The sequence below is a fragment of the Zootermopsis nevadensis genome, unplaced genomic scaffold, assembly GCF_977971745.1.
Source record: "Zootermopsis nevadensis isolate Lab colony 2312 unplaced genomic scaffold, Znev_1.0 Znev_ptg000024l, whole genome shotgun sequence".
NCBI classification, from domain to species: domain Eukaryota; kingdom Metazoa; phylum Arthropoda; class Insecta; order Blattodea; family Termopsidae; genus Zootermopsis; species Zootermopsis nevadensis.
The window spans coordinates 6,589,061-6,613,614 of NW_028259156.1; the positions used below are offsets into that span (position 1 = coordinate 6,589,061).

The window sequence follows — 24,554 nt, forward strand, 5'->3', positions numbered from 1 at the left end:
GTACAGGTAGAGGCTTAGCGACGGGCCGATCCCACGCCCAAGGAGTCCTACCGAGTGTCCATAGATGGAGCCAACGAAATGTTGGGACCCACAGTGCTCAGGCACTTTAAGGATACCGGAAAAATGTACAAGCGTTCTTAAACCGGAAATATATATATAAAAAACTGTTTGTGATAAAGCATTTTGGTGTTATTATTCTACTCTGACACAAAACATGCGAGAAGCACATCAGTTTAAAAAATTATTACTTTAACCTCATTTTCTAATCACTTATGACATAAAACACGCCTATGACCACTTTACGTTACGATTATATTTACCTTTATGATAAACTGCGGTGATAATATACACAAGGAGGTCAAGTATTTCTTTTGTTCTACTTATTTCACAATTCATGAGGCCCAGAAAAACCCCCGCTTTACGAATATATAAACGCATAACCTGTGCCAAGGAATTCACAAAGTAGACGCAGAAGAGTCCCAGGTCACGTAAGTAGCCTACACATAATTAAGTACTAAGGGCCTTCATTGCTCGTATTTCTCAAATACTATTAGGGCAGACGATAGGAAGTGGGTTATGGCATGGGAAGACGTAAGAAATGCATGCATTTTAATTAGAAATAAGACAGGATAGGCGCACTAGCAGCGCAACAAAGGAACGGACTGGTCACCCAGCAACCCTGAGGATGAAAACAGAGATGGTTCTCGAAACGTTGGCAGCAGATTTGGTTTGTTCATGTGGAATCTGAGAATCTTATTTTTGTCCTGTGAACCTGTAACGTTTTCTAAAGAAATTCTTCATGTTTCAGTTATGTAGAGAATGTCCAAGAAAGATGTACACACAATGTTGTTGTTTGTATTGGATATGAGTATCCTTTTTTGGGGAATTCTGACTGTACATATATAATTCATAACGATGACGATACTACTAATATTACTACTACTACTACTACTACTACTAATAATAATAATAATAGTCACTTCAATAATCACATAACAATAATAAAGTTCCTAGCAAACAGACAGGTTAATAATTAAAACAAAGCAAATAATAACACGATTATTTATAAATGAAGCAATACCATCTACTTCAGGATATGCCTAAGATAAGCTAATGGTTACTAAAGATGTCAGAATCATTGCAAAGATTATTCGCAGCTGATGCGCATCTAGCAGATGGAAAAATTTGCATGCAGGGCCAACAGTAAAAAGAGAGAAATCTTTAAAATTACGAAATGGGACACGCACACCAACAGTCTCGAGTAAGGAGGGACAGAATTTATATCCGCCATATACGTTAATAAGTAAGAGGGTGTCTAGGTGACTCCTCCAAGTGCCAAGAGTGTGAAAATGTAGGTTTTCTAAGGCAATGGCGTAATGATAACGGGCTTCAGAAAAAAAAGATTGTAACACAAGGATAAGAACTTGCTCTGTATGCGTTCGAGCTTACAAGTGTCAGCAGAAGTTAAAGAATTCCATGCAACTGAGGCATATTCAGGCTTAGATCTTACTAGACTAAAATATAACATATAAAGACCGTCCAAAGTTAAAAAATTAAAGTTAGAGCACGAATAAGACCCAATAACTTCAAGGCTTGACAAGATACACAGTCAACATGGTGGTGAAAATAAAGTTTAGAATCACTGATGATTCCCAAATCTTTAATAATATCCGTACTATTAATGCGGGATCCACAAAGCTGGTACTCAAAACAAAACGTGTTGGTTTTCCTAGTAAATGAAATAACATTAGTTTTACTAACATTAAGCTTCATGTGGTTTCATGTGCACCAGCCACAGAAGGTGTCAATGTCTTTTTGGAGTAAAGAGCAATCGTGAGGAGACTTTATGGCCCGAAAAATCATTAATGAACTCGTTGAAGTAGAAAGGCCCTTGAGGGACACCGGACAATATTTCAAAAGGAAGTCACAAAGCTTCAGAATAAAGTACTTGCTAAAGTCTGCTGGTTAGGTAACTAAAAAAACCAATTCACATAACCAGTAGACAGTCCATAGTCACGAAGTTTGTGCAAAAGTAAGGCATGCGGAACAACATCAAAGGCACTTCTAAAATCAAAATGAACGGCATCAGATTGAGACTGGGAACAAACTAAGGGGTAACAAAATCCAAAAACGTAACCAGATTAGAAGTGCTGGATTTGGATTTAGTAAAACCATGTATACAAGGGTTTAATTTAGACTTCAAATAATAAGAAGCACGTTCATGTACAATAATTTCAAAAACTTTGGAAAAATTGTTTATTATGGTAATAGGTCTATAGTTTCTAACAGAAGCAGTTCTGCCTTTTTCGAAAACTGGGATAATAGTTGCTTGCTTCCGCAAAGTGGGAAATTGTTGCTGAGAAAGGCTAAGATTGAAAATAAATTTAAGAATAGGAACAAGGGTTTCAGAACAACCCTTAATAATAAAACTTGGTATACCATCAAGTCCCACAGTATTTGATGGCCTCAAACGCTTTATAGCATTATGAACATCAATGTACGAGACAGAAAATAAAGGTAACACATCCAAGGTAGAACTGATGATTGGAAAATCCCCAGAACAAGAATTTGTGTGTGCAGATTGAAAATGTTTGGAAAAAGCATTGGCAATTTCATATGGCGTAGTTATAAGAGCACCGTCTACTTCTAAAATGAAACGGTGGCGTATCCCTTGAGCTAGAAACTGCTTTTTGAAATGTTAATTTGGTTAGCGACATATTTCAAAGGATCAAACACCTATGACCTTTTCTTGTGTTATGAAATGATTCATATATGTTTCCCCTCGTAATGTGTGGGATACAGAGGGGAGACGCTGAGTAAAATGGAATGTCCGCAACAACAATTAATGTAGGTCTGATAACGCAGCTTCTCTCTGTGTGAAACATGCAGGTCCACATATGCGTTCAGTATACTCAATAAATGACGAAAATATAAAATTAAGAAAGTTTATATTATTACAGGAACTTTAATTAAGATGTATCTTATCATCCTTCTTGGCGTAGTCGGCAAATTGGCGTTGGTTTCCGGTGAATGCGATCTTGGTACTCCAAAACTGGAGAATGTTGATTGGAATGAAGTAAGTACTGACACACAAGAATTATATAATTTTAACCGTCACACAAATATATTATCGGACATTATAAACAATTTTATCACAACAAGTATCAGCTCAAATTGACAATCAACAGGTGATTAATGAACGTAATGCAAAACTAATTTAAGGTTTAGGGACCGAAGAATGCTGTCCTCTGGGTTGCTGCGCCGTGTAGTCTGGTAGAAGTTTACCGACGTTTCAGAGGTCATACTGCCTCCTTCATCAGGGAGATGGCGACGATGGAGGCAACAACGACCTATGAAATGTCGGTAAACTTCTACCGTCTACACGGCACAGCAACCCAGAAGACAGCCATCAATAAGGATTATGTTAAGACTCACCAATATACACCACAACTGTGTTCCCCAGAAGATGACTGTAGCCAGTGTCATTAAATTTACTTCAGCCACCGACATCTGAGCTCGCTCCGTTAACTCCCCCCCAAATTCCATCGTCGCACTAATCAAAGTGCAACAAGAAAACTATCGGTTTAGACAGGATTTGTGTGTCTCAGTCTCTCTAATGATCTTACAGTTGACAGGTCACTGGTACTGGCTTTATCAGATATCGAATAAAGCAAAAGACAATTTTGACTGTGTTCGCAGTAACTTCATCATGTTGACCAGCAGCAGAAGGTTTATTTCTACCCTAGCATATGTTAAGAGGTGAGTTTACAACAGTAAGTAATTCAAATAAACTCGTTTAGGGATTCTATTCTTTGCTTAATTACGTGACATTCACTGTCTCGTGATACAAGTACTTTGGCACGGAGGCCTCTGAGAGGCCTTTTCACTGATATCTTAAATACAAATAAGGAATACGAGCATCTCTTATTCGTTTAATGATGACTGGAACATGAAAGTCTATACTTGGAGAAACACTTTTATCAGTGTACCAGAAAGCCCTATTATCGAAATCTAACTTCCACGGCCATGTGGCTCGCAACATAAAATAACCGGAATATAGGTTTAAAATAAATATACATCAATTCAAATTTAAATACATCCAATCCTCTATTTGAGTTCCATAATCATGTTAATGGAAAACATGCCTACAAGCGAAAAAGATTATGAAAACTGAGACACTAACCACAAGAATAAATACTTGACATTGATTTTCATACTCCGAAAAATATGTATATAAATTATAACAAAATCCCACACAACACAAACTAGTTTAAAATATATATATCTTCCCTTGATACAGGTTACCTTCTTAGTGTATAATATTTTCTCACTAAACATTTATTTTGTTCTGAAATTAGAACACGCTGTAATGTGTAAAACTGTTATTTCGGGCTTTGTCCATCGTCTAGGCCGCGGATTCTTGAATCTTTCCAGACCAGGCCCCACATTCGCCCCTTTTAAATCACTGAAATTTTATTAAACGCCGCTGCAGTTTATTAAAAATGCTATAAAATTAGGCATACTTCTGTAAATTTATTCACGCATTTTTCAATAGTTTTCTTTAATTTTAAGAACATGTGTCATTAAACGTAGGATTTAAGGTTTTCAAGGCGGTGAATTTGAAGATGGCCGTCTTCTGGGTAGTTGCGCCGTGTAGTGTGGTAGACGTTTACCGACGTTTCAGAGGTCCTTGCGACTCATCGCCCTGATGATGGAGGCAGCAAAGACATCTGAAACGTCGCTAAACTTCTACCAGACTATAGGGCGCAACAACCTAGAAGACTCCCATCTTCAGTGGGTCATTACGTTAATTCATTCATTTTGTAAAGATTAACATCTTTCCTTCTACGTGCTAATCAGTATGACGCGTAATAGTCTTCGTTTTACTTTCTTAACAAAGACCTAAGCTTAAAGTCGCTCACAGTGACAAATACTGACGATAACAAAACGTGTTTTCTGATATTAGATAACTATTTTTCATTCTACCTGATAATACAGCGTTGTAAAAATTGTACGAGTGCGGCTGGCCCCCTGATTGGTCAACGTACGAGCCTAATTCGAACAGACAGCCCCAACAGGCTAGGCTTTTGTCCTTCTCTCGCCTAAAACCAATAAACTGTGGTTGTAATGAAACCTAGAAGATGGTAAATTACAAAAACAAAAACATTTCTATCCAAGTTATTGTTAAGAACCGCTCTTCTCCACACATGAATGAAAGAAATTCTAATAATATAAAAGCTAGTAAATGAGACGTTTGACTGAAAGAGCGCGCCTTCGTGCAAACGAGGCTACGGTGGGGTCTGGAAGAGTCTGCTGTATCTCGCGGAACGAAAGCACAGCCTATCAATATTTAATAGATTTTCAAGGTTTCTCAAGGATATACTTCAGTTTTATGAAATACATTAAACTCTTCTGCATATACCCCTCCAATTCCATATAACCGATAATAGTCAAATACTGACTTCAGCAGAAAAAGACCTAAATCGTTTCGTGTGCTAAATATGTTTGCTAAAAAATAATAACGTATGACACTTGTATGTGCATTGAGCGGCCACCTTTAGTTTTCATAGGCCATCGTCAACTGAGTCATAACGCATAAAACATCGACGGGCCTCAAATATCACATGTGTTCTTAGATTTACGATTCTGTATTAATTACTCTCGGTTTCATGGACACACTACGAAAGTGAATTTCTGTATGGAGACAGATCTTGAAGAAATGCAGAATGCAGTATCTTAGTAAGTTAAAATTACAAAGGCGGCTGCGATGCGAAACTTTGATATTTTGTGTAACAAATCAGGTAAACTGAACAAGCATTATTCTCCCTACATTCAAGTAAAAATATACTGTCGGATGAACGTAGACTTCTCAGGACACGCTCCTAGCAACCTAGAACCTCAAATCTTGCATCGTAAAATTCAGTTTCAACGGCTCACGTCTAACAAATACAAATTCGGTTATAAGGAGATCCAAGAGACTCAGGAAAAGTGCTCGTTATAATCGTTACTCGTTATAAGCATTATTGTAACTTTTGCTGTTACTCACTTCATTGGTTAGTTGGCCGGGCAGTTCTTCTCCCTAGGTCTTCTGATAATCTATAATATAAGAGAAGAAAGGATTAAGAGACTTGGTAAAAAACAAGAATCTCAATATCACGTGCACCCGCATCATAGGACACGCTCTGTTTAAACGACGCCGCGGAGTAGCGGAATCATTCTGCCCTCCCCGCCTAGGGTAACCATTTTGGATCACCATACATTTGCCCTGATACCCGAGAGGCCCCTTAGGCCCTCGGCACCCCCGCCACGCAGAGTCTGCCGGGATTTCCGCCACACCACTGAAACTAAGAATTTGTTCTTCGTGAGTACCTTACCACACTAAGTGAGATCTGAGAAAGGAAATCGAAACAAACACGCCCTGAATGTAGACTGTAAATATCGTAGCAGGTTTAGAGATTGCTATCCGCGGGGATTTGAAATGAGAAATGGTTGGATGTCATAAACGTATAAAGCGATAATAGATCTTAGTCCCACGTACAGCAGTTCAACAACTGCTCGTTACACCCGTGAAATTCTCAACCACCGCAATCGCTTTAACCGTGAAATGTTTCTCATAAAATACATAATTTCCAGCCAACGCTTCTCTCTTTGCTCGCAATAGCCGAGACCTCGTTATAACCGTGCTCGTTATAAATGAGTTCAACTCTAATACGTAGACGTCAATATAATTCATAAGTCATTCCAATTTCGAATTCATGTGACAAATAATAATTTCTTTACGTATTGGTCTGTGTTTTCAGTGTAATATTCTTTATATTACATGGATTTTAATTAATAATATTTCAAAAATAAACAGAGAAACTATTATTTTGGTTTTGAGGCTGTATATTCTTTACCTAAAAGTTTCATGTTCAAAATTTCGCAATCATGTTAGCTGATAACCCGTCGGAGATTGAAAATGAAGTTCTCCTGATTACGAAATCCAGGTTTTACTAGGTAACTTTTGCAAGACTACACGGCTCAACAACTCTGAAGACAGCCAACTTCCTAGTTTTACTCTTACAACGAAACAATTCATCGTTCTTATTGGAAATCCACTGCCCTGTACTGTCGCTTTACTCCTGGAAACAAAATAATTACCCTGCAATGTTTTATGAGGGTTTACTTATTTAATCTGTGGGTCTGCATTTCGTGAAGAACCTTAGTCGCCTCTCACATGTAAAGCTGTTCGTTTCATGTGTAGACAACTTATGGGACTCCTTGCATAGGGAATCAGCCCGTCGCAAGGTCTCGACGTACACAGATCAGCACAACATAAATATGAAGAAGAACATCATGCCTCGAGCAGAAGTCGAATCCATGATCCCAGTATCCGTTTAAAAGGGCTTAAATAATAACAAACAACATATTTTTTCAGTATAATTAGTAGAACTTTGGAGACGATTTCAGAAATGGAATGTATAATGCTTCACTACCGATGGTGTTAAATTTCTAATTTTGTTATAGGAAACGCTCACAATGCCATGTCCAAAAATTTGTTAATTTATAATTATACTCATGGTATATGTTCAAAGGCAATATCCTTGACTTCTTTGATATTTATTTAACAGTGTTCATGTTCAGAAAGTACGTTTGAAGGGAATATGCTTGACTGCTCTCGTATTTATTTATCATTTTTACTAGAATATCCTTGACTCCTCTGATATGTATTTACCAGTAAGAGTAAACAAAAGCAATAGACATTTTTATTTTTATCGATAACATGGAAGAATTATGCTGTTATCTAACGAGTCAGACATTCTAACTACGAAAATTTGCAACACGCACTTATTTGTAGGGTATATATTCTTGTAATCAATAAATATACATTTAATGTATATTTTCCTATTTAAGATAGTATAATTGCGTCATATTGTGAATCAAATATTAAATTAATTATTCGGTTTTGTCCGTCTAATCACAATTATATTTAAAATTTACAAATAACATAATTAAAATATCATTTTATGTTCCACATCGAATAATCGATTTACATTTGGAACATTTTTACAACATGTTTCGGTTTCATCGAACCATCTTCAGGTGTAAAATTATATCAACAAACTTAAAACTCAATTACAATTCCTAATTAACTCAACATAGCCATAGAGTATTTCAATTGAAATTTTATTTTGAAGGTAAAAATGATTAAATTTCTCAAAAACTGTTTGTGGGGTCCGCAGTGGCCACGCGGCCTGAGGCGTTGGCCTTGTGCCACTTTTTCGCTGGGACCGTGGGTTCGAATCCCACTCAAGCCATGGATGTTTTTCCGCGTTTTTCTGTGTTGTGCTGTCCTGTTTACAGATAGAGGCATTGCGACGGGACGATCCCTCGTCTAAGGAGTCCTACCAAATATCTATAGATCAAGGCAACGAAATGTTGGGACCAGCAGTGCTCAGGAACTTTAAGGATACCGGAAAAATGTACAAACATTGGTAAACAGGAAAAATATATATAAAAAACTGTTTGTGATTAAAGCATTTTGGTGTTATTTTTCTACACTGCGGCAAAACATGCGAGAAGCACTCCAGCTTACAAAAACAATACTTTTGGTCATTTTCTAATCACTTATGTCATAAAAAATCCTATGAGCACTTTACGTTACGGATATCTTTACCTTCATGACAAAATGGTGTGATAATATCGACAGGAAGGTCATGTATTTCCTTTGTTCTACCTATTTCACAATTCATGAGGCCCAGAAAAACCCCCGCTTTACGAATATATAAACGCATAACCTGTGCCAAGGAATTCACAAAGGAGACGCAGAAGAGTCCCAGGTCACGTAAGTAGCCTACACATAATTAAGTACTAAGGGCCTTCATTGCTCGTATTTCTCAAATACTATTAGGGCGGACGAATTAAGGGACAGGAAGTGGATTATGGTATGGGAAGACGTAAGAAATGCACGAATTTTAATTAGAAATAAGACAAGATAGGCGCACTAGCAGCGCAACAAAGGAACGGACTGGTTACGCAGCAACCCTGAGGATGAAAACAGATGGTTCTCGAAATGTTAGCAGCAGATTTGGTTTGATTATGTGGTATCTGAAAATCTTATTTTTGGCCTGTGAATCTGTAACGTTTTTTAAAGAAATTCTTCATTTTTCAGTTATATAGAGAATGTCCAAAAAAGATGTACACAGAAAGTTGTTGTTTGTATTGGATATGAGTATCCTTTTTTGGGGAATTCTGGCTGTACATATATAATTCATAACGATGACGTTACTACTACTAATAATAATAATAATAATAATAATAATGTCAATTCAATAATCACATAAAAATAATAAAGTTCCCAGCAAACAGACAGGTTAATAATTAAAACAAAGCAAATAATAACATGATTATTTATAAATGAAGCAATACCATCTACTTCAGGATATGCCTAAGATAAGCTAATGGTTACCAAAGATGTCAGAATCATTGCAAAGATTATTCGCAGCTGATGCGCATCTAGCAGATGGACAACTTTTGCATGCAGGGCCAATAGAAAAGAGAGAAATCTCTAAAAGTACTAAATGGGACACGCACACGAACAGTCTCGAGTAAGGAGGGACAGAATTTACATCCCCCATATACGTTAATAAGAAAGAGGGCGTCGAGGTGACTAATCCAAGTGCCAAGAGTGTGAAAATGTAGGTTTTCTAAGGCATTGGCGTAATGATAACGGGCTTCAGAAAAAAAAGATTGTAACACAAGGATAAAAACTTGCTCTGTATGCGTTCGAGATTAAATGTGTCAGCAGAAGTTAAAGAATTCCATGCAACTGAGGCATATTCAAGCTTAGATCTTACTACACTAAAATATAACATATAAAGACCGTCCAAAGTTGAAAAATTGAAGTTAGAACACGAATAAGACCCAATAACCTCAAGGCTTGAGAAGATACACAGTCAACATGGTGGTGAAAATGAAGTTTAGATTCAAGGATGATTCCCAAAATTTTAATAGTATCCGTACGATTAGTGCCGGATCCACAAAGCTGGTACTCATAACAAAACGTGTTGGTTTTCCTAGTAAATTAAATAACATTAGTTTTACTAACATTAAGCTTCATCTGGTTGGATGCGCACCAGACACAGAAGTAAAGAGCAGTTATGAGGAGACTTTATGGCCCGAAAAGTTGTTACGTCGAAAATTTAATGACATTACACAAATCATTAATGAACTCGTTGAAGTAGAAAGGCCCTAATACAGATCCTTGAGGGAAACCGGACAATATTTCAAAAGGAAATCACAAAGCTTCAGAATAAAGTACTTGCGAAAGTCTGCTGGTTAGGTAACTAAGAAACCAATTCAAATAACCAGTAGACAGTCCATAGTCACGAAGTTTGTGCAAAAGTAAGGCATGCGGAACAACATCAAAGGCACTGCTAAAATCAAAATGAACGGCATCAGATTGAGACTGGGAAAAAACTAAGGGGTAACAAAATCCAAAAACGTAACCAGATTAGAATTGGTGGATTTGGATTTAGTAAAACCATGTCGACAAGGGTTTAATTTAGACTCAAAATAATAAGAAATACGGTCATGTACAATAATTTCAAACACTTTGGAAAAATTGAAAATTATGGTAATAGGTCTATAATTTCTCACAAAAGCAGTTTTGTCCTTTTTTGAAAACTGGGACAATAGTTGCTTGCTTCCGCAAAGTGGGAAATTGTTGCTGAGAAAGGCTAAGATTGAAAATAAATTTAAGAATAGGAACAAGGGTTTCAGAACAACCCTTAATAATAAAACTTGGTATACCATCAAGTCCCACAGTATTTGATGGCCTCAAACGCTTTATAGCATTATGAACATCAATGTCCGAGACAGAAAATAAAGGTAACACATCCAAGGTGGAACAGATGAGGGGAAAATCCCCAGAGCAAGAATGTGTATGTGCTGATTGAAAATGTTTGGAAAAAGCATTGGCAATTTCATAAGGCGTAGTTATAAGAACACCGGCTACTTCTAAAATGCAACAAACCAGCATCTTCCTTCCAAAAATATATAACATTCATTATCGCAGCGTTTTGCCAAAACAGTGTATATACGTAAGTGACTCATGACGTTATCAGAATAAACAGCTTACACCAGGTGGACTTTGTAACGAAGACGGGTGGCGTATCCCTTGAGCTAGAAACTGCATTTTGAATTATTACTTTGGTTAGCGACATATTTCAAAGATTAAAACTCCTTTGACCTTTTCTTGTGTTATGAAATGATTCATATACAGCGTGACTCTAAAGGGACGTTAGCACTTTGAAAGTGTATAGAAATTTAATCAGAAAGCTTACAGAATCGGCTGAGGTATCATTTTGTAGCAATACAAATCAGGTTTGACTCACGTTGTGTTGCAGTACCGAATTCCGTCACCGGTAGCGGAAGCGGCAGTGTATTTCAATATGGCTACTTTCACAAGTGCGAAGCGCGCTCGCTCTGTGCTTTGGTTTGAAGAAACAAAATCTTCGACAATGGTTCAACGGAATTTTCGCACTCACTATGGCAGGGATCCTACCAATAGACCTAAAATTTACTCTCGGCACAAGAGGTATGTTGCGACTGGCATTCCACAACCGACCGGTACGTGCGTGTTACGAAAACATTTGCACCATTTCATGTCAGTGGTAAGGTGAACACCTGCAACTGCAGGATTTGGGGCAGCGAAAATCCACGCTCATACCCGGAACATGTTCGTGACACCCCGAAGGTGAATGTGTTCTATGCCCTTAACAAAGTTAAAGTATACGGCCTACTCTTTTTCCATGAGAGAACCATTAACGCTATCGTGTATCTGGACATACTCGAAAATTTTCTCATACCACAGTTAGACGAAGATGACCAAGAATGACGCATTCACTTCCGGCAAGACGGCGCACAACCTCACTACCTCACAGAAGTCCGGGATTCCCTCAATAACCGTTTCCCAGGTCGGTGGGTTGGTCGAACAGGGCCGATAGCATGACCACCTCGTTCTCCAGATTTGACACCTCTCGGTTTTTTCTTATGGAGTTTCATTAAAGATCGTGTGTTTGTTCCACACTAACCTCAAAATCTCACTGAGCTCAAAGATCGAATGACCGCCGAAGTTGCAGAAGTGACACCGGATATGCTGGATCGTGTTTGGCAAGAAATTGATTTCAAGCGGGATCTCTGCCGTATCACCAATCGCAATCACATACAACTAAAATGACTGCTTGAGGTAAAACGTGATTTGTTTTACTACACAATGGCTGCTCAAACGGTTCTGTAAGCGTTCTGAATAAATTTCTATACACTTTATAAGTTGTAAAGTCCTTTTAGAATCACCCTGTATATTTCCCCGCGTAAAGAGCGCGATAGAGAGGGGAGATGCAGAGGAAAATGGAATGTCCGTAACAACAATTAATGTAGGTCTGATAACGCAGCTTCTCTCTGTGTGAAACATGCAGGTCCACATATGCGTTCAGTATACTCAATAAATGACGAAAATAAAAAATTAAGAAAGTTTATATTATTACAGGAACTTTAATTAAAATGTATCTTATCATCCTTCTTGGCGTAGTCAGCAAATTGGCGTTGGTTTCCGGTGAATGCGATCTTGGTGCTCCAAAACTGAAGAATGTTGATTGGAATGAAGTAAGTACTGACACACAACAATTATATAATTTTAACCGTCACACAAATATTTTACTGGACATTATAAACAATTTTATCACAAGTATCAGCTCAAATTTACAATCAACAGGTGATTAATGAACGTAATGCAAAACTAATTTAAGGTTTAGGGACCGAAGAATGCTGTCCTCTGGGTTGCTGCGCCGTGTAGTCTGGTAGAAGTTTACCGACGTTTCAGAGCTCCTTTCTGCCTCCTTCATCAGGGCGATTGCGATGATGGAGGAACCAACGACCTCAGAAACGTCGGTATACTTCTACCCGCTACACGGCACAGCAACACAGAAGACAGCCATCAATAAGGATTAGGTTAAGACTCACCAATATACACCACAACTGTGTTCCCCAGAAGATGACTGTAGCCAGTGTCATTAAATTTACTTCAGCCACCGACATCTGAGCTCACTCCGTTAACTCCCTACACAAATTCCATCGTCGCACTAATCAAAGTGCAACAAGAAAACTATCGGTTTAGACAGGATTTGTGTGTCTCAGTCTCTCTAATGATCTTACAGTTGACAGGTCACTTGAACTGGCTTTATCACATATCGAATAATGAAGAACACAATTTGGTATGTGTTCATACAATCTACAAGTTCAGCATCAAGAGAATGTCAGTTCTTACCATCGCATATGATGAGAGGTGAGCTTAAAACATTAAGTAATTAAATTAACTCGTTTAGGGATTTCTATTCTTTGCTTAATTACGTGAAATTCACTATCTCGTGATACAAGTACTTTGGCACGGAGGCCTCTGAGAGGCCTTTTCACTGATATCTTAAATATAAATAAGGAATACGAGAATATCTCATTCGGTTAATGATGACTGGAACATGAAAGTCTATGCACTTGGAGAAACACTTTTATCCGTGTAACAGAAATCCCTATAATCGAATTCTAACTTCCACTGTCATTCGGCTCGCAATATAAAATAACCGGAATATAGGTTTAAAATAAAAATACATCAATTCAAATTTAAATACATCCAATCCTCTATTTGAGTTCCATAATCATGTTAATGGAAAACATGCCTACAAGCGAAAAAGATTATGAAAACTGAGACACTAACCACAAGAATAAATACTTGACATTGATTTTCATACTCCGAAAAATATGTATATAAATTTTAACAAACTCCCACACAACACAAACTAGTTTAAAATATATATATATCTTCCCTTGATACAGGTTACCTTCTTAGTGTATTATATTTTGTTACTAAACATTTATTTAGTTCTGAAATTAGAACACGCTGTAATGTGTAAAAGTGTTATTTCGGGCTTTATCCATCGTCTAGGCCGCGGATTCTCCAATATTTCCAGACCAGGCCACACATTCGCCCCTTTTAAATCACTGCAATTGTATTAAGCGCTACTGCAGATTATTAAAAATGCTATAAAATTAGGCATACTTCTGTAAATTTATTCACGCATTTTTCAATAGTTTTCTTTAATTTTAAGAACATGTGTCATTAAACGTAGGATTTAAGGTTTTCACGGCGGTGAATTTGAAGATGGCTGTCTTCTGGGTAGTTGCGCCCTATAGTCTGGTAGACGTTTACCGACGTTTCAGAGGTCCTTGCGACTCATCGCCATGTTGATAGAGGCAGCAAAGACATCTGAAACGTCGCTAAACGTCTACCAGATTATAGGGCGCAACAGCCTAGAAGACTCCCATCTTCGGTTGGTCATTACGTTAATTCATTCATTTTGTGAAGATTAACATCTATCCTTCTACGTGCTAAATTGTATGACGCGTAATATTCTTCGTTTTACTGTCTTAACAAACGCCTAAGCTTCAAGTCGCTCACAGTGATAAATACTGACGATAACAAAACGTGTTTTCTGACGTCAGATATGTAATTTTCATCCTACAAGATAATACAGCGTTGTAAAAATTGTACGAGAGCGGCTGGCCCCCTGGTTGGTCCATGTACGAGCCTAATTCGATAGACAGCCCCAACAGGCTAGGCTTTTGTCCTTCTCTCACCTAAAACGCAAGTACAACCAATAAACTGTGGTATTAATGAAACCTAGAAGATGGTAATATTAAAAAGAAAATCTATGCAAGTTCTTGCGCAATCGTTAAAAAGCTTCACACTTCAAGCGAGTTATAAGATATTATTTGGGGTTTCTTTTGAGTCGGTCAACCTTAAAATATTCCCTTTGTTATGGAGAAGCAATTGGTCTACGTAACGTTGGGTTAGTGTCCACAAGTGACACGTCTTGTTGTTCGAGGTAATACTAATTTCGGTATTGTACATCTCTCACTCTATGGTACAGATTATGGGAGAATACGAGTCGCTGTAGGTACTGTAACTTTTCCAATGAAGTAGTCCGTACTCTCAATATTGTAAGCATCTCAATTACAGTAAGTTTAGGATAATTTGCCTGTCAGTTATATAATATAATAAGATAAATATTTTATAGTAATTTTATAGGTTAATGAACTGGGTGTTCTTTTTCGAATCTAACAGAAAACAGCGTACAGTTATGATCACTGAAGAAGAATCTAACTTAACAACAAACGGATACTTTGATGGCACCAGCAAAGAATGGGAGTATGAACTGAAGTGTCTAGTTACATTTTATTCAGGAAACAATACCAAACGCTTTGGCGAAGAAACTAAATTGTGTCATTTCAGTTCACTCTGAAGCCAATTTGAATAAATTAAAAACTGTCCAAATATCTACTTCACTTCCTTATTGGCTTATGATGTTTATAATAATCTTCGCCACAAGTAATACGTTGATCAATGCTGAAATACTGAAATATTACCTATAAATTCTGAAAACAATTCGAAACCCTTAACATATCCTCTGTGCAAAATTTTGATACTGAGATTTACAATAGATTACCACTGTGCAACGAAACACAACTTCAGAAACATCTTTTCTGGTGCCAAGGCTGAAATACAAAAATATATCGTGCAACATACACAATTTTACATTTAAAAAGTAAATATATCCATAACAAAAAAATATAAATTAATGCTCATAATGAACAATTGCTCAAATTAAGGTAAGGTCAAGTATGCCCATAGTTGATAATTCTGTTAAAGGCAATTACTTAGTAATGTGTGGACCTGCTTGCAATAATAAGTTAGTTACATTTTAAATAACTGGCAATGCCGATTTAATCGAATTTCCTCACATAGACAAACTTTACGCCCTCAAGTCACCTAGAAATCTAAATGAAGTCTCAGGTATGGACAAGGTTAAGATATCTTGTCCCTCTTTTAAAATTCCAAGAGCAAATATACAGGCCAGTTCACGGTCGGATTCGATTGGTCTGTATTGTTTTTCGGATTTAACTTTGTTTACTGCAGCATACAGAAATTTTTCTGTCACTTGAACATACTTTTACTTTTACTTTCAGCATCGTTTTGCACTGGCAGATACCTTCTGTTGGCAATCGAGCGTGACAGTTACGTCATAATGACGTTCTGCTCAAAGCAGGGTGGAAATAGTAAGTACACTACTTGATGATTATATTATTAAGGTATTTGATTCTTCAGCACCAAATACAGAGACGCTGAGTCCATACAGCATCACAGCCCAGAAGAACATCCTCGTATTCACAGATAAGATTACTTCAGATCCCACACGTATATCTCTTGCTAAGGCTGATAAGGACGGTACACCACCGCCGTCCCTGTATCGGCGCTTACCCTCAGCCATCTTGTGTGTTTTTCGACTCAGACAAACTCTTTAATAGGCCTATTTATTATTAGTGAAGTCAATTTCCTGAAAATATAAATTCTTAACATTTATCTGCAACCAAAACCTTGACGTTGAGAGTGGGATACTCTATAAAGTATCTTTTCAAAAATTTTATACGCTCTTCTCCCTTACCCAAAGTTTGCTATATGCCGTATCCACCTCACCTTCTATGCTTTTAAAGATAACATAAGAAACAAATCATCATGTTCGTTTTTACGTCAACTGGTCTCTTTATCGCCTTTTACTCAGTCAAAATGTACCTGTATCAAGTTATTTGAGAAGTCACAAACTCATATGCATTAAATTGTTTAATTCGTTCACTTATTTACACAATGTTTTCATAGTTATTTATTTTCATGTGTTCATTTGTATTTTTAAACGAGAAAGCTCAGGCGGATTGGACGACCGGGTTTCAATTCCCGGCATGGCCAAGAATTCCTCCCCACGTCCAGAACGGCTCATAAACCCTCTCAAGCTCCTGTCAAACGGCAACCTGCAGGAGGGTGTAAAGCGACCGGAACTCGCAGATGACTGTTGACAGTAAACAGATGAAGAACGTGTGGCGTCACTGCCTCCAACATTAACTTCAATTTTATTTATTTATCTCTGTTTCTATCTTTTATTAATCAGCTAAATCTTCTAAGCTGAATATTTACAACACGTAATCTGTTTGCAGCAACTGCCTCCATCGGGTTTCGAAACCGGAGTCCTGATGAAGCGACATTGGAAAAAGCGTTCAAAGATGCCAGTCAGCTTGTGAAATGGAGTGCCGACCATTGCTAACTGTGGGAGCGCACGAACACAATGGCAATATTTGTACTGCACATTCTTTTTTGGTGTAGGGTATAAGGGGTAACATCTTCTGTTTAAAGCATTGTTCAAAAGGCAGATTTTTACAGATATGAATCTTTTGTATAAATATAGGTTTCTGAGTCTAATTCAACATATAAACTGAGGCCACACAAAAAGTTCCATTATTAATGAGTATCCCAATTCTGAAATACGGCACCATGTAGTGTGGACTGTGTCACTGTTTCTTCGAATATCCTTACTGTCTCCATCTTCAAGGTAAAGTGGCTATCAAATGGCTCCTGCTGATACTTGTATAGCAGGCCACACGTCGTGGGGTCCTGTTTAATTTGCTTCTACATGATGCCATCATTCAGAAACAGAACACTTTCCCTTGAAACATAAGAGATTCGATATTTTTCATAATAAACTTGTTCATACATGCATACGTCCTGTTTTATCACTGGTGAAATCAATTACAAATTGGTAAATGTCTGCTACACTTTAAGATGATACATTTTCAAAGCAAATTTTTTTAAGGCCTGTCCTCACCTCATTCCTCTTCACATTACATTTTAAGTATTTAGAAGTAACTCTTAAGTTTGGAGATGTGTTTCAACTTAGCGCACACAGCTGAAGCGTCCAACTTAAGAACACAACGCATTTTGAAATTCTGTGCCCACAAGGTTACATTTATTCTTGCAGTATACAGCTTTATGAGTGTAAAACAATCTTCTAAATTCGAGCCTGATTTTAATCGACTGAAATCGACCGAAAACTGTGGGTGGACTGCGATAGATCGGACTCGATGAAACATTTTTTATTCCACTGTCAAAAACCGCTCTTCTCCACACATGAATGAAAGAAATTCTAATAATATAAAAGCTAGTAAATGAGACGTTTGACTGAAAGAGCGCGCCTTCCTGCAAACGAGGCTACGGTGGGGTCTGGAGGAGTCTGCTGTATCACGCAGAACGAAACTACAGCCAACTCTAAATACTGGCCTATTAATATTTAGTAGATTTTCAAGGGTTCTGTAGGTTATACTTCTGTTTTATGAAATACATTAAACTTTATTGCATATACCCCTCCAATTCCATATAACCGATAACAGTCAAATACTGACTTCAGCAGAAAAAGACCTAAATCGTTTCGTGTGCTAAATATGTTTGCTAAAAAATAATAACGTATGACACTTGTATGTGCATTGAACGGCCACCTTTAGTTTTCGTAGGCCATCGGGATCTGAGTCATAACGCATAAAACATCGACGGGCCTCAAATATCACATGTGTTCTTAGATTTACGATTCTGTATTAATTACTCTCGGTTTCATGGACACACTACGAAAGTGAATTTCTGTATGGAGACAGATCTTGAAGAAATGCAGAATGCAGTATCTTAGTAAGTTAAAATTACAAAGGCGGCTGCGATGCGAAACTTTGATATTTTGTGTAACAAATCAGGTAAACTGAACAAGCATTATTCTCCCTACATTCAAGTAAAAATATACTGTCGGATGAACGTAGACTTCTCAGGACACGCTCCTAGCAACCTAGAACCTCAAATCTTGCATCGTAAAATTCAGTTTCAACGGCTCACGTCTAACAAATACAAATTCGGTTATAAGGAGATCCAAGAGACTCAGGAAAAGTGCTCGTTATAACCGTTACTCGTTATAAGCATTATTGTAACTTTTGCTGTTACTCACTTCATTGGTTAGTTTGTTGGGCAGTTTTTCTACCTATATTTTCTGATAATCTATAATATAAGAGAAGAAAGGATTAAGAGACTTGGGGAAAAAACAAGAATCTCAATATCACGTGCACCCGCATCGTAGGACATTCTCTGTTCAAACGACGAAACGGTGCAGAGGAATCATTCTGCCTTACCCCCAATGTTTAACTATTTGATGACTATACATTTGCCCTGATACCTGAGAGCCCCCTTAGGCCCACGGCACCCTCGTCACGCTGGGTCTGCGGGGATTTCCGCCACACCACTGGAACTAGGAATTTGTTCTTCCTGAGTACCTTACCACACTAAGTGAGATCTGAGAAAGGAAATCGAAACAAACACGCCCTGAATGTAGACTGTAAATATCGTAGAAGGGTTAGAGACAATGCTTTAACAAGGTGAGTGTGAGTATGCCATTGCGATGGAGTAACATTTCAATGACAAACTCCATTTAAGTAGACTGTATACAATGACAATTTGGTAACTTTTTTCAGTTTTATATTTTATATATGTAGCTTATATAGCTTTTTATATTTTAGCTTATTCTTTGATGACAACTCACTGCTTTATTTCTTATTAATGTTTTCAAGGAAAAAGAAAATTGTAATTTTAAAATGGACATTTGCTATTTGTGTGTCTACAAGGCAGATTTTTCTGCTGTTAACATGAGAGATGCACTAAGACAGCCCTTGAGGTATGTGTGCCATTTGTTGCAAATGCCGTACACAGATTTTTGGGCATTATAGACAAAGAGTTTCTTTTGTGCACACTTTCTTTCTGTGGGAACATATTTAGAATAATTAATTGTTTTAGTTTGTTCTTATGTAATGTGTGTATCTATTAGTGTTTGTCATAAGGTCTTTGCTGTTGGCAGACATTTCAGTAAAGGAATTGAATACAATTTTATGACTCTTACTAATATTATAACATGTTTATATAATATGTACTGTACAAATTTTGTGGGTCAGTTTTAAATAATTTATCAATTATTGCTAACTACATAGAGCAGAGTCTTTCCTAAGATTAAATTGCTTAGCCTTATATTTAACCTAAAGATTCATTATCATTCATTCATCATTGCCACTGGTTTATTTTCTGAGCCACATGAATCCAGCCTACACCCACCCACTATATTTACTTAAAATCTATTTTAATATTATCCTCCTATGTCTAGGTCTTCTGAGTGATCTCTTCCCTTCAGACTTTGAAACCATAATTTTGTTCTTCATGCAGTTGTAGTGTTATTTCTCATCTTCATGAAAGATAGCTCAATAAAAGTTGTATTTGTATCACACGTGATCCAGTATTGAATGGTTGTTTACAGGTCACAGTTGCCATGTTAGTAGTATTGGTGTAGGGAATTACAATGTACTTCAGGTTCGGTAAGCCATGTAGTTAGTTAGTTAGTTGTGTTCTTTTGGGTTGTGGTCTTCTCCTCCTGACAATTTAGTCTTATGTAGGTGGTTACTAGTGTTTCAGAGGAACATACTGCCTCCGTCTTGAAGGTACACTACCTCAAATGTAGTGGTTGTATGTTCTCTGGAATATTGATAACCACGTATAAGACTGGTGTCACATCCCAGAAGATCACAGTCTGGTAAAAATATCAACATTCCTTAGTTTTTGTTTATTTTAATTTTAAATTATATGATCAGTGCTGTTACACTTAAAATGCTGTAAAGCAAATTGAGAAGATGCTGATTAGAAAGAGCAGTTGTTCAATTTCAGAGAGTGAATGTGATGTTGGAGTCGCCAACAGGCACAGGCAAAACTCTGAGCCTTTTATGTTCTTCTCTTAGCTGGCTTACCATGAAGAAGGCCCAGCAACAGGCAGAGTCCCTAGGACTGTACAATCTTCCAGATGGTGCCTTTGTGACTGGGCTGCAGAATAAACTGAGGGAGGCAGAAGGCCCTTTGAACACAGCTAGGACTGGTGCCTCATCATGGGATTCTGGTAACCTCCAGTATATTCAATTGGAGATGAACATTTATAAGAACTTATGACATGTAGTTTCAAAAGCTCTTAATTGGTATGGTGAGGTGAAAAAGTAAAAGTTTGTAGCACAACTTCCTTCGGAGGGAAAGTAAAGTCAGCGGTCCTATGTCGTAGATTTACAGCATGTAAAATCACCTTACGAACATGAACGAGATGTTTGGTAAGCAAAATTCAGTAGCCATTTCTCACCCAAGTCTCTCCTGATTTACTACTAGATGGCTGTAGTAGATAAATCAGGATTGAGTAGAAATTGTGCAGCGGCAGTGGGCTTGTCACCTACTACTCATAAATGCACACTTCAAAGACAAAGAAACCTCCCACATGGGAGGAGGCCAAGGCTCAACATCAGGCTGTTGCACCATAGAAAGAAAGAAGAGGTGAAGATGTACTTTGTGTTAGGAACTGTAAAATTTAGTGATTAATTTCTGTGCATAATTTTCACTTCGTATTTACATTCTGAACTTGAAATTTATAAATATCATATAACGTTGAACATTATCATTAGTTATTGTTAAAAAAAAATAGTTATTGTCATCACGCAGAAAGTTGAATATAGATTTTATGGAGCCATCATGTTTATTGTTTACAAAAAAGTATTATATAGACTAAGATTCCATGTTATTTTAAAGAATTGTAGAGTCCTTTAATAAGCACAGCACTAATCCCATGTTACAAGTTGTTCTAGCCACTGTGCTGTTATAACTGATGACAGGAAATTAAAGTGTAGGATTTGAGGTTTTCACGGCGATGAGTCTGAAGATGGCAGTCTTATAGGTCATTGCGCCGTGTAGTCTGGTAGAAGTTTACCAGACTACGTGGCGAAGACAGCCATCACAGTACAAAAGTGGATTGGCCATAGTGGCATATTTATACACATAAATTTTGTTCTTGTTAGTAATATCTTTATCTGCTAATTTTGAGAGAATTTGGGACATATTAATTATCAAGGTATGTTGGTTTTCTGGGTAGTAATGAACTCATAAGTAGATTTGTTCAGTCCTGAAGATGGAGACATTGTGTTCCTGTGTAATGGTAGCTGTACACTTATGACACATGGCCAGCTGGATTTTGCATAAGCTGTAATGCATGAGTGATACATGTTAACAGAATGTGATTGACAAAATAACATTTCCCTAAGTAATAGAATGTCCATCTCTTTTAGTAATTTTTTAGTATTTTTGCCACAGGGTTGCAGCAGAGACTGAAGAAAATAAGGTGCTTAATGAGAAGCTGAGTGATTTGTAATGTTCACAAGAAAATACTGGGCTAGTAGTCTTGAAGGTGATGAGATAAATAAGATGCATGGAAGGGGTTGGAAAGCCTGAATACAAGAGTTTATTTTGGAAATCAATGTATAGATGGGAGGATAATATTAAATTAATCTCACAGAAATACAGTTTGAGGATGTGGACTGGTTTAACTTGGTTTGGGATGGGGTTCAATAACATGCTTTTGTGAATATCATAGTGAACCTTTGGATTCCAGAAAAGCCATGGAATTATGTTACATTCTAAGCAACTGTAAGCTTCTGAAGAAATGGCTCATGGAATTAGTCATATAGAGTTGTATCCGATCTCACAGTTTAATAATTTAATGAGTAAATACCTGAACTCATTGTAAAGAGAGCATAATAACATAGTGACTTTTTAAAGACCTATACCCCTTGTGTTTCTAGGCAATACGCAGGTTATCTATGCCTCACGGACACACTCGCAGTTGTCACAAGCCATTCAGGAACTGAAGTAAACTGGCAATGTGAACACGAAGGTGGCAGTTCTTGGTTCTCGGGACCAGATGTGCATCCATCCTTAAGTGTCAAAAAAGGAAAACAATATTGCAAAGGTCAATTTAGAATCTGCTTTGAAAAGAAATTTAAAAAATGTGTAAGATTGTAATTTTGAATTGATGTTTTAAGAGGAATTGATGTTTTAGAGATGAGTCATGGAAGAATTGAAGGTTGTTTCCTTGTAAATCTTCTTCCATTTTTAAATCATCACCACTGTAGCAACCAATCTGAGTAAGCCTCTGTAATTTTGATGTGTACAAAGCAATTAAAGCTGTTTTATACCATTACCAAATATGTTTAACATAAGAATAAATACAAACTGTAGGTACAGTTTGTATACAAATTTTGGGCAAATGGTAATAAGCATTTGGAACTTAAGGTAGTGCACTTGACTTCAGTCTTTAGCTTGGATATACTAATGCAAAGATTTTTTTTTGTTTCCAGAAAGTGATCATGACAGTCCATATGTCAGAAGATCAATGTTTTAAATTCTGAGTTTTATGTGTTATATTTATTAGAGTAATGTGTAATTATTTATCTTCATATGCACAAATGTCTGGCATATAACAGGAGCCATTCATGCTGTTAAGAATCCAGAATAAGAGGTTCACAATTTCCATATCTGAAATTCTAATATTTGGTCTTCAAATTTTAACCTTTATTAGAATCTAACACAACCTGATTTAATCTAAATCAACGAGACCTGACTACACCTGACGGACGTACCTTACTTTCTTACTCCATAAACCTGAACCTTCCTGAGAAGCCAACAGTCTCTCTGCCACTCAAAAAATGTGTTCACAATATCCCGCCACTGGTCACTATCGTGAGCCATAAGATTCCAATCCATACTACCCATCGTATTTCTCTAAGGTCCTTTTTAATATTATCATCCTACTTACATCTACGTTTTTCTATTGTTTTTCTATTGTTTATATATCTGTCGAGGAGTACCATTTATGAAGCTCCACAATGTTTCCTATAGAATATTGTTTCAAGAACGGAGATCCGTTTATGTTTGTGTTATCGTGTGATGTAACAAGGTATAGTCTTGAAGGTTGCTACCAACATTTCGGAGGAACATACTACATTCATATTTACGGTGAAAGGCAGTATGCCACTCAGAGAAGTTCGTAAACACCTACAAGCCTACACTGTGTCACATCTCAGAAGGGAAGAATGCATTTTCGCCATTGCTTTTAAACTATTATTGGAATTCTTTATTAAGAACGTCAAAGGAAACCCATAAACACTAAAATACAATGGGGACAGTAGCTTCTGGTCTGAGTTGATCGTGTTGATGTACTAGGTAAATAAATAAGCGCATTAAAGAACGCAGACACACTATTAAATGCTATAAACGGGGTCTGAAGAAGTGAATGAAGACAACTTGAACTTGCTTGGCTTGACTCAAGAATGAAGGATACATTTCTAATGTAATAATATATAATAAATGATATTAAAATGCCTTCTACCTACGAGGGTTACTTCAAAAGTCATGGCAACTAATTTTGAGGTAAAACACGTTATATTGAAGAAAGTTCGTATGAAAGGGCACGATATACTATATATATACATACTATACAGGATGATTATAAAAGGACTTTACAACTTTGAAAGTGTATAGAAATTTATTCAGAAGGCTTACAGAATCGGTTGAGGTGTCATTTTGTAGCAAACCAAATCAAGGTTTACCTCAAACAGTCATTTTGGTTCGATGTGATTGCCATTGGTGATACTGCAGACATCCCACCTGAAATCAATTTCTTGCCAAACACGATCCAGCATATCCGGTGTCACTTCTGCAACTGCGGCGGTGATTCGAGCTTTGAGCTCAGTGAGAT

At 37.2% G+C, this 24,554-nt stretch overlaps 2 protein-coding genes across 5 annotated transcripts; both read left to right on the top strand.

Moving 5' to 3' along the window:
- The first annotated feature begins 402 nt into the window (after positions 1–402).
- On the top strand, positions 403–17,640 carry LOC110841003 (uncharacterized). Of its 4 annotated transcripts, XR_015536821.1 has the most exons (8): positions 403–488; positions 2,961–3,076; positions 3,629–3,759; positions 8,344–8,824; positions 12,530–12,645; positions 13,197–13,324; positions 16,060–16,149; positions 17,080–17,640. XR_015536821.1 is itself a non-coding variant. In XM_087355131.1 (5 exons), exons 2-4 carry the CDS (start codon positions 2,975–2,977, stop codon positions 16,103–16,105), a joined length of 276 nt encoding a protein of 91 aa, XP_087211257.1. In that variant the 5' UTR covers positions 403–488; positions 2,961–2,974; the 3' UTR covers positions 16,106–16,149; positions 17,080–17,640. The 4 variants fall into 4 exon arrangements, 2 of the variants coding, with proteins under 2 accessions (XP_087211257.1, XP_087211256.1); XM_087355131.1 differs by lacking the exons at positions 3,629–3,759; positions 8,344–8,824; positions 12,530–12,645; XM_087355130.1 differs by lacking the exons at positions 403–488; positions 2,961–3,076; positions 3,629–3,759 and having other exon boundaries at positions 8,660–8,824.
- A 131-nt stretch (positions 17,641–17,771) lies between these two features.
- On the top strand, positions 17,772–23,580 carry LOC110841369 (regulator of telomere elongation helicase 1 homolog). Its single transcript, XM_022057099.2, has 2 exons — positions 17,772–20,882; positions 22,600–23,580. Exons 1-2 carry the CDS (start codon positions 20,669–20,671, stop codon positions 22,668–22,670), a joined length of 285 nt encoding a protein of 94 aa, XP_021912791.1. The 5' UTR covers positions 17,772–20,668; the 3' UTR covers positions 22,671–23,580.
- The last annotated feature ends 974 nt before the right edge of the window (positions 23,581–24,554 follow it).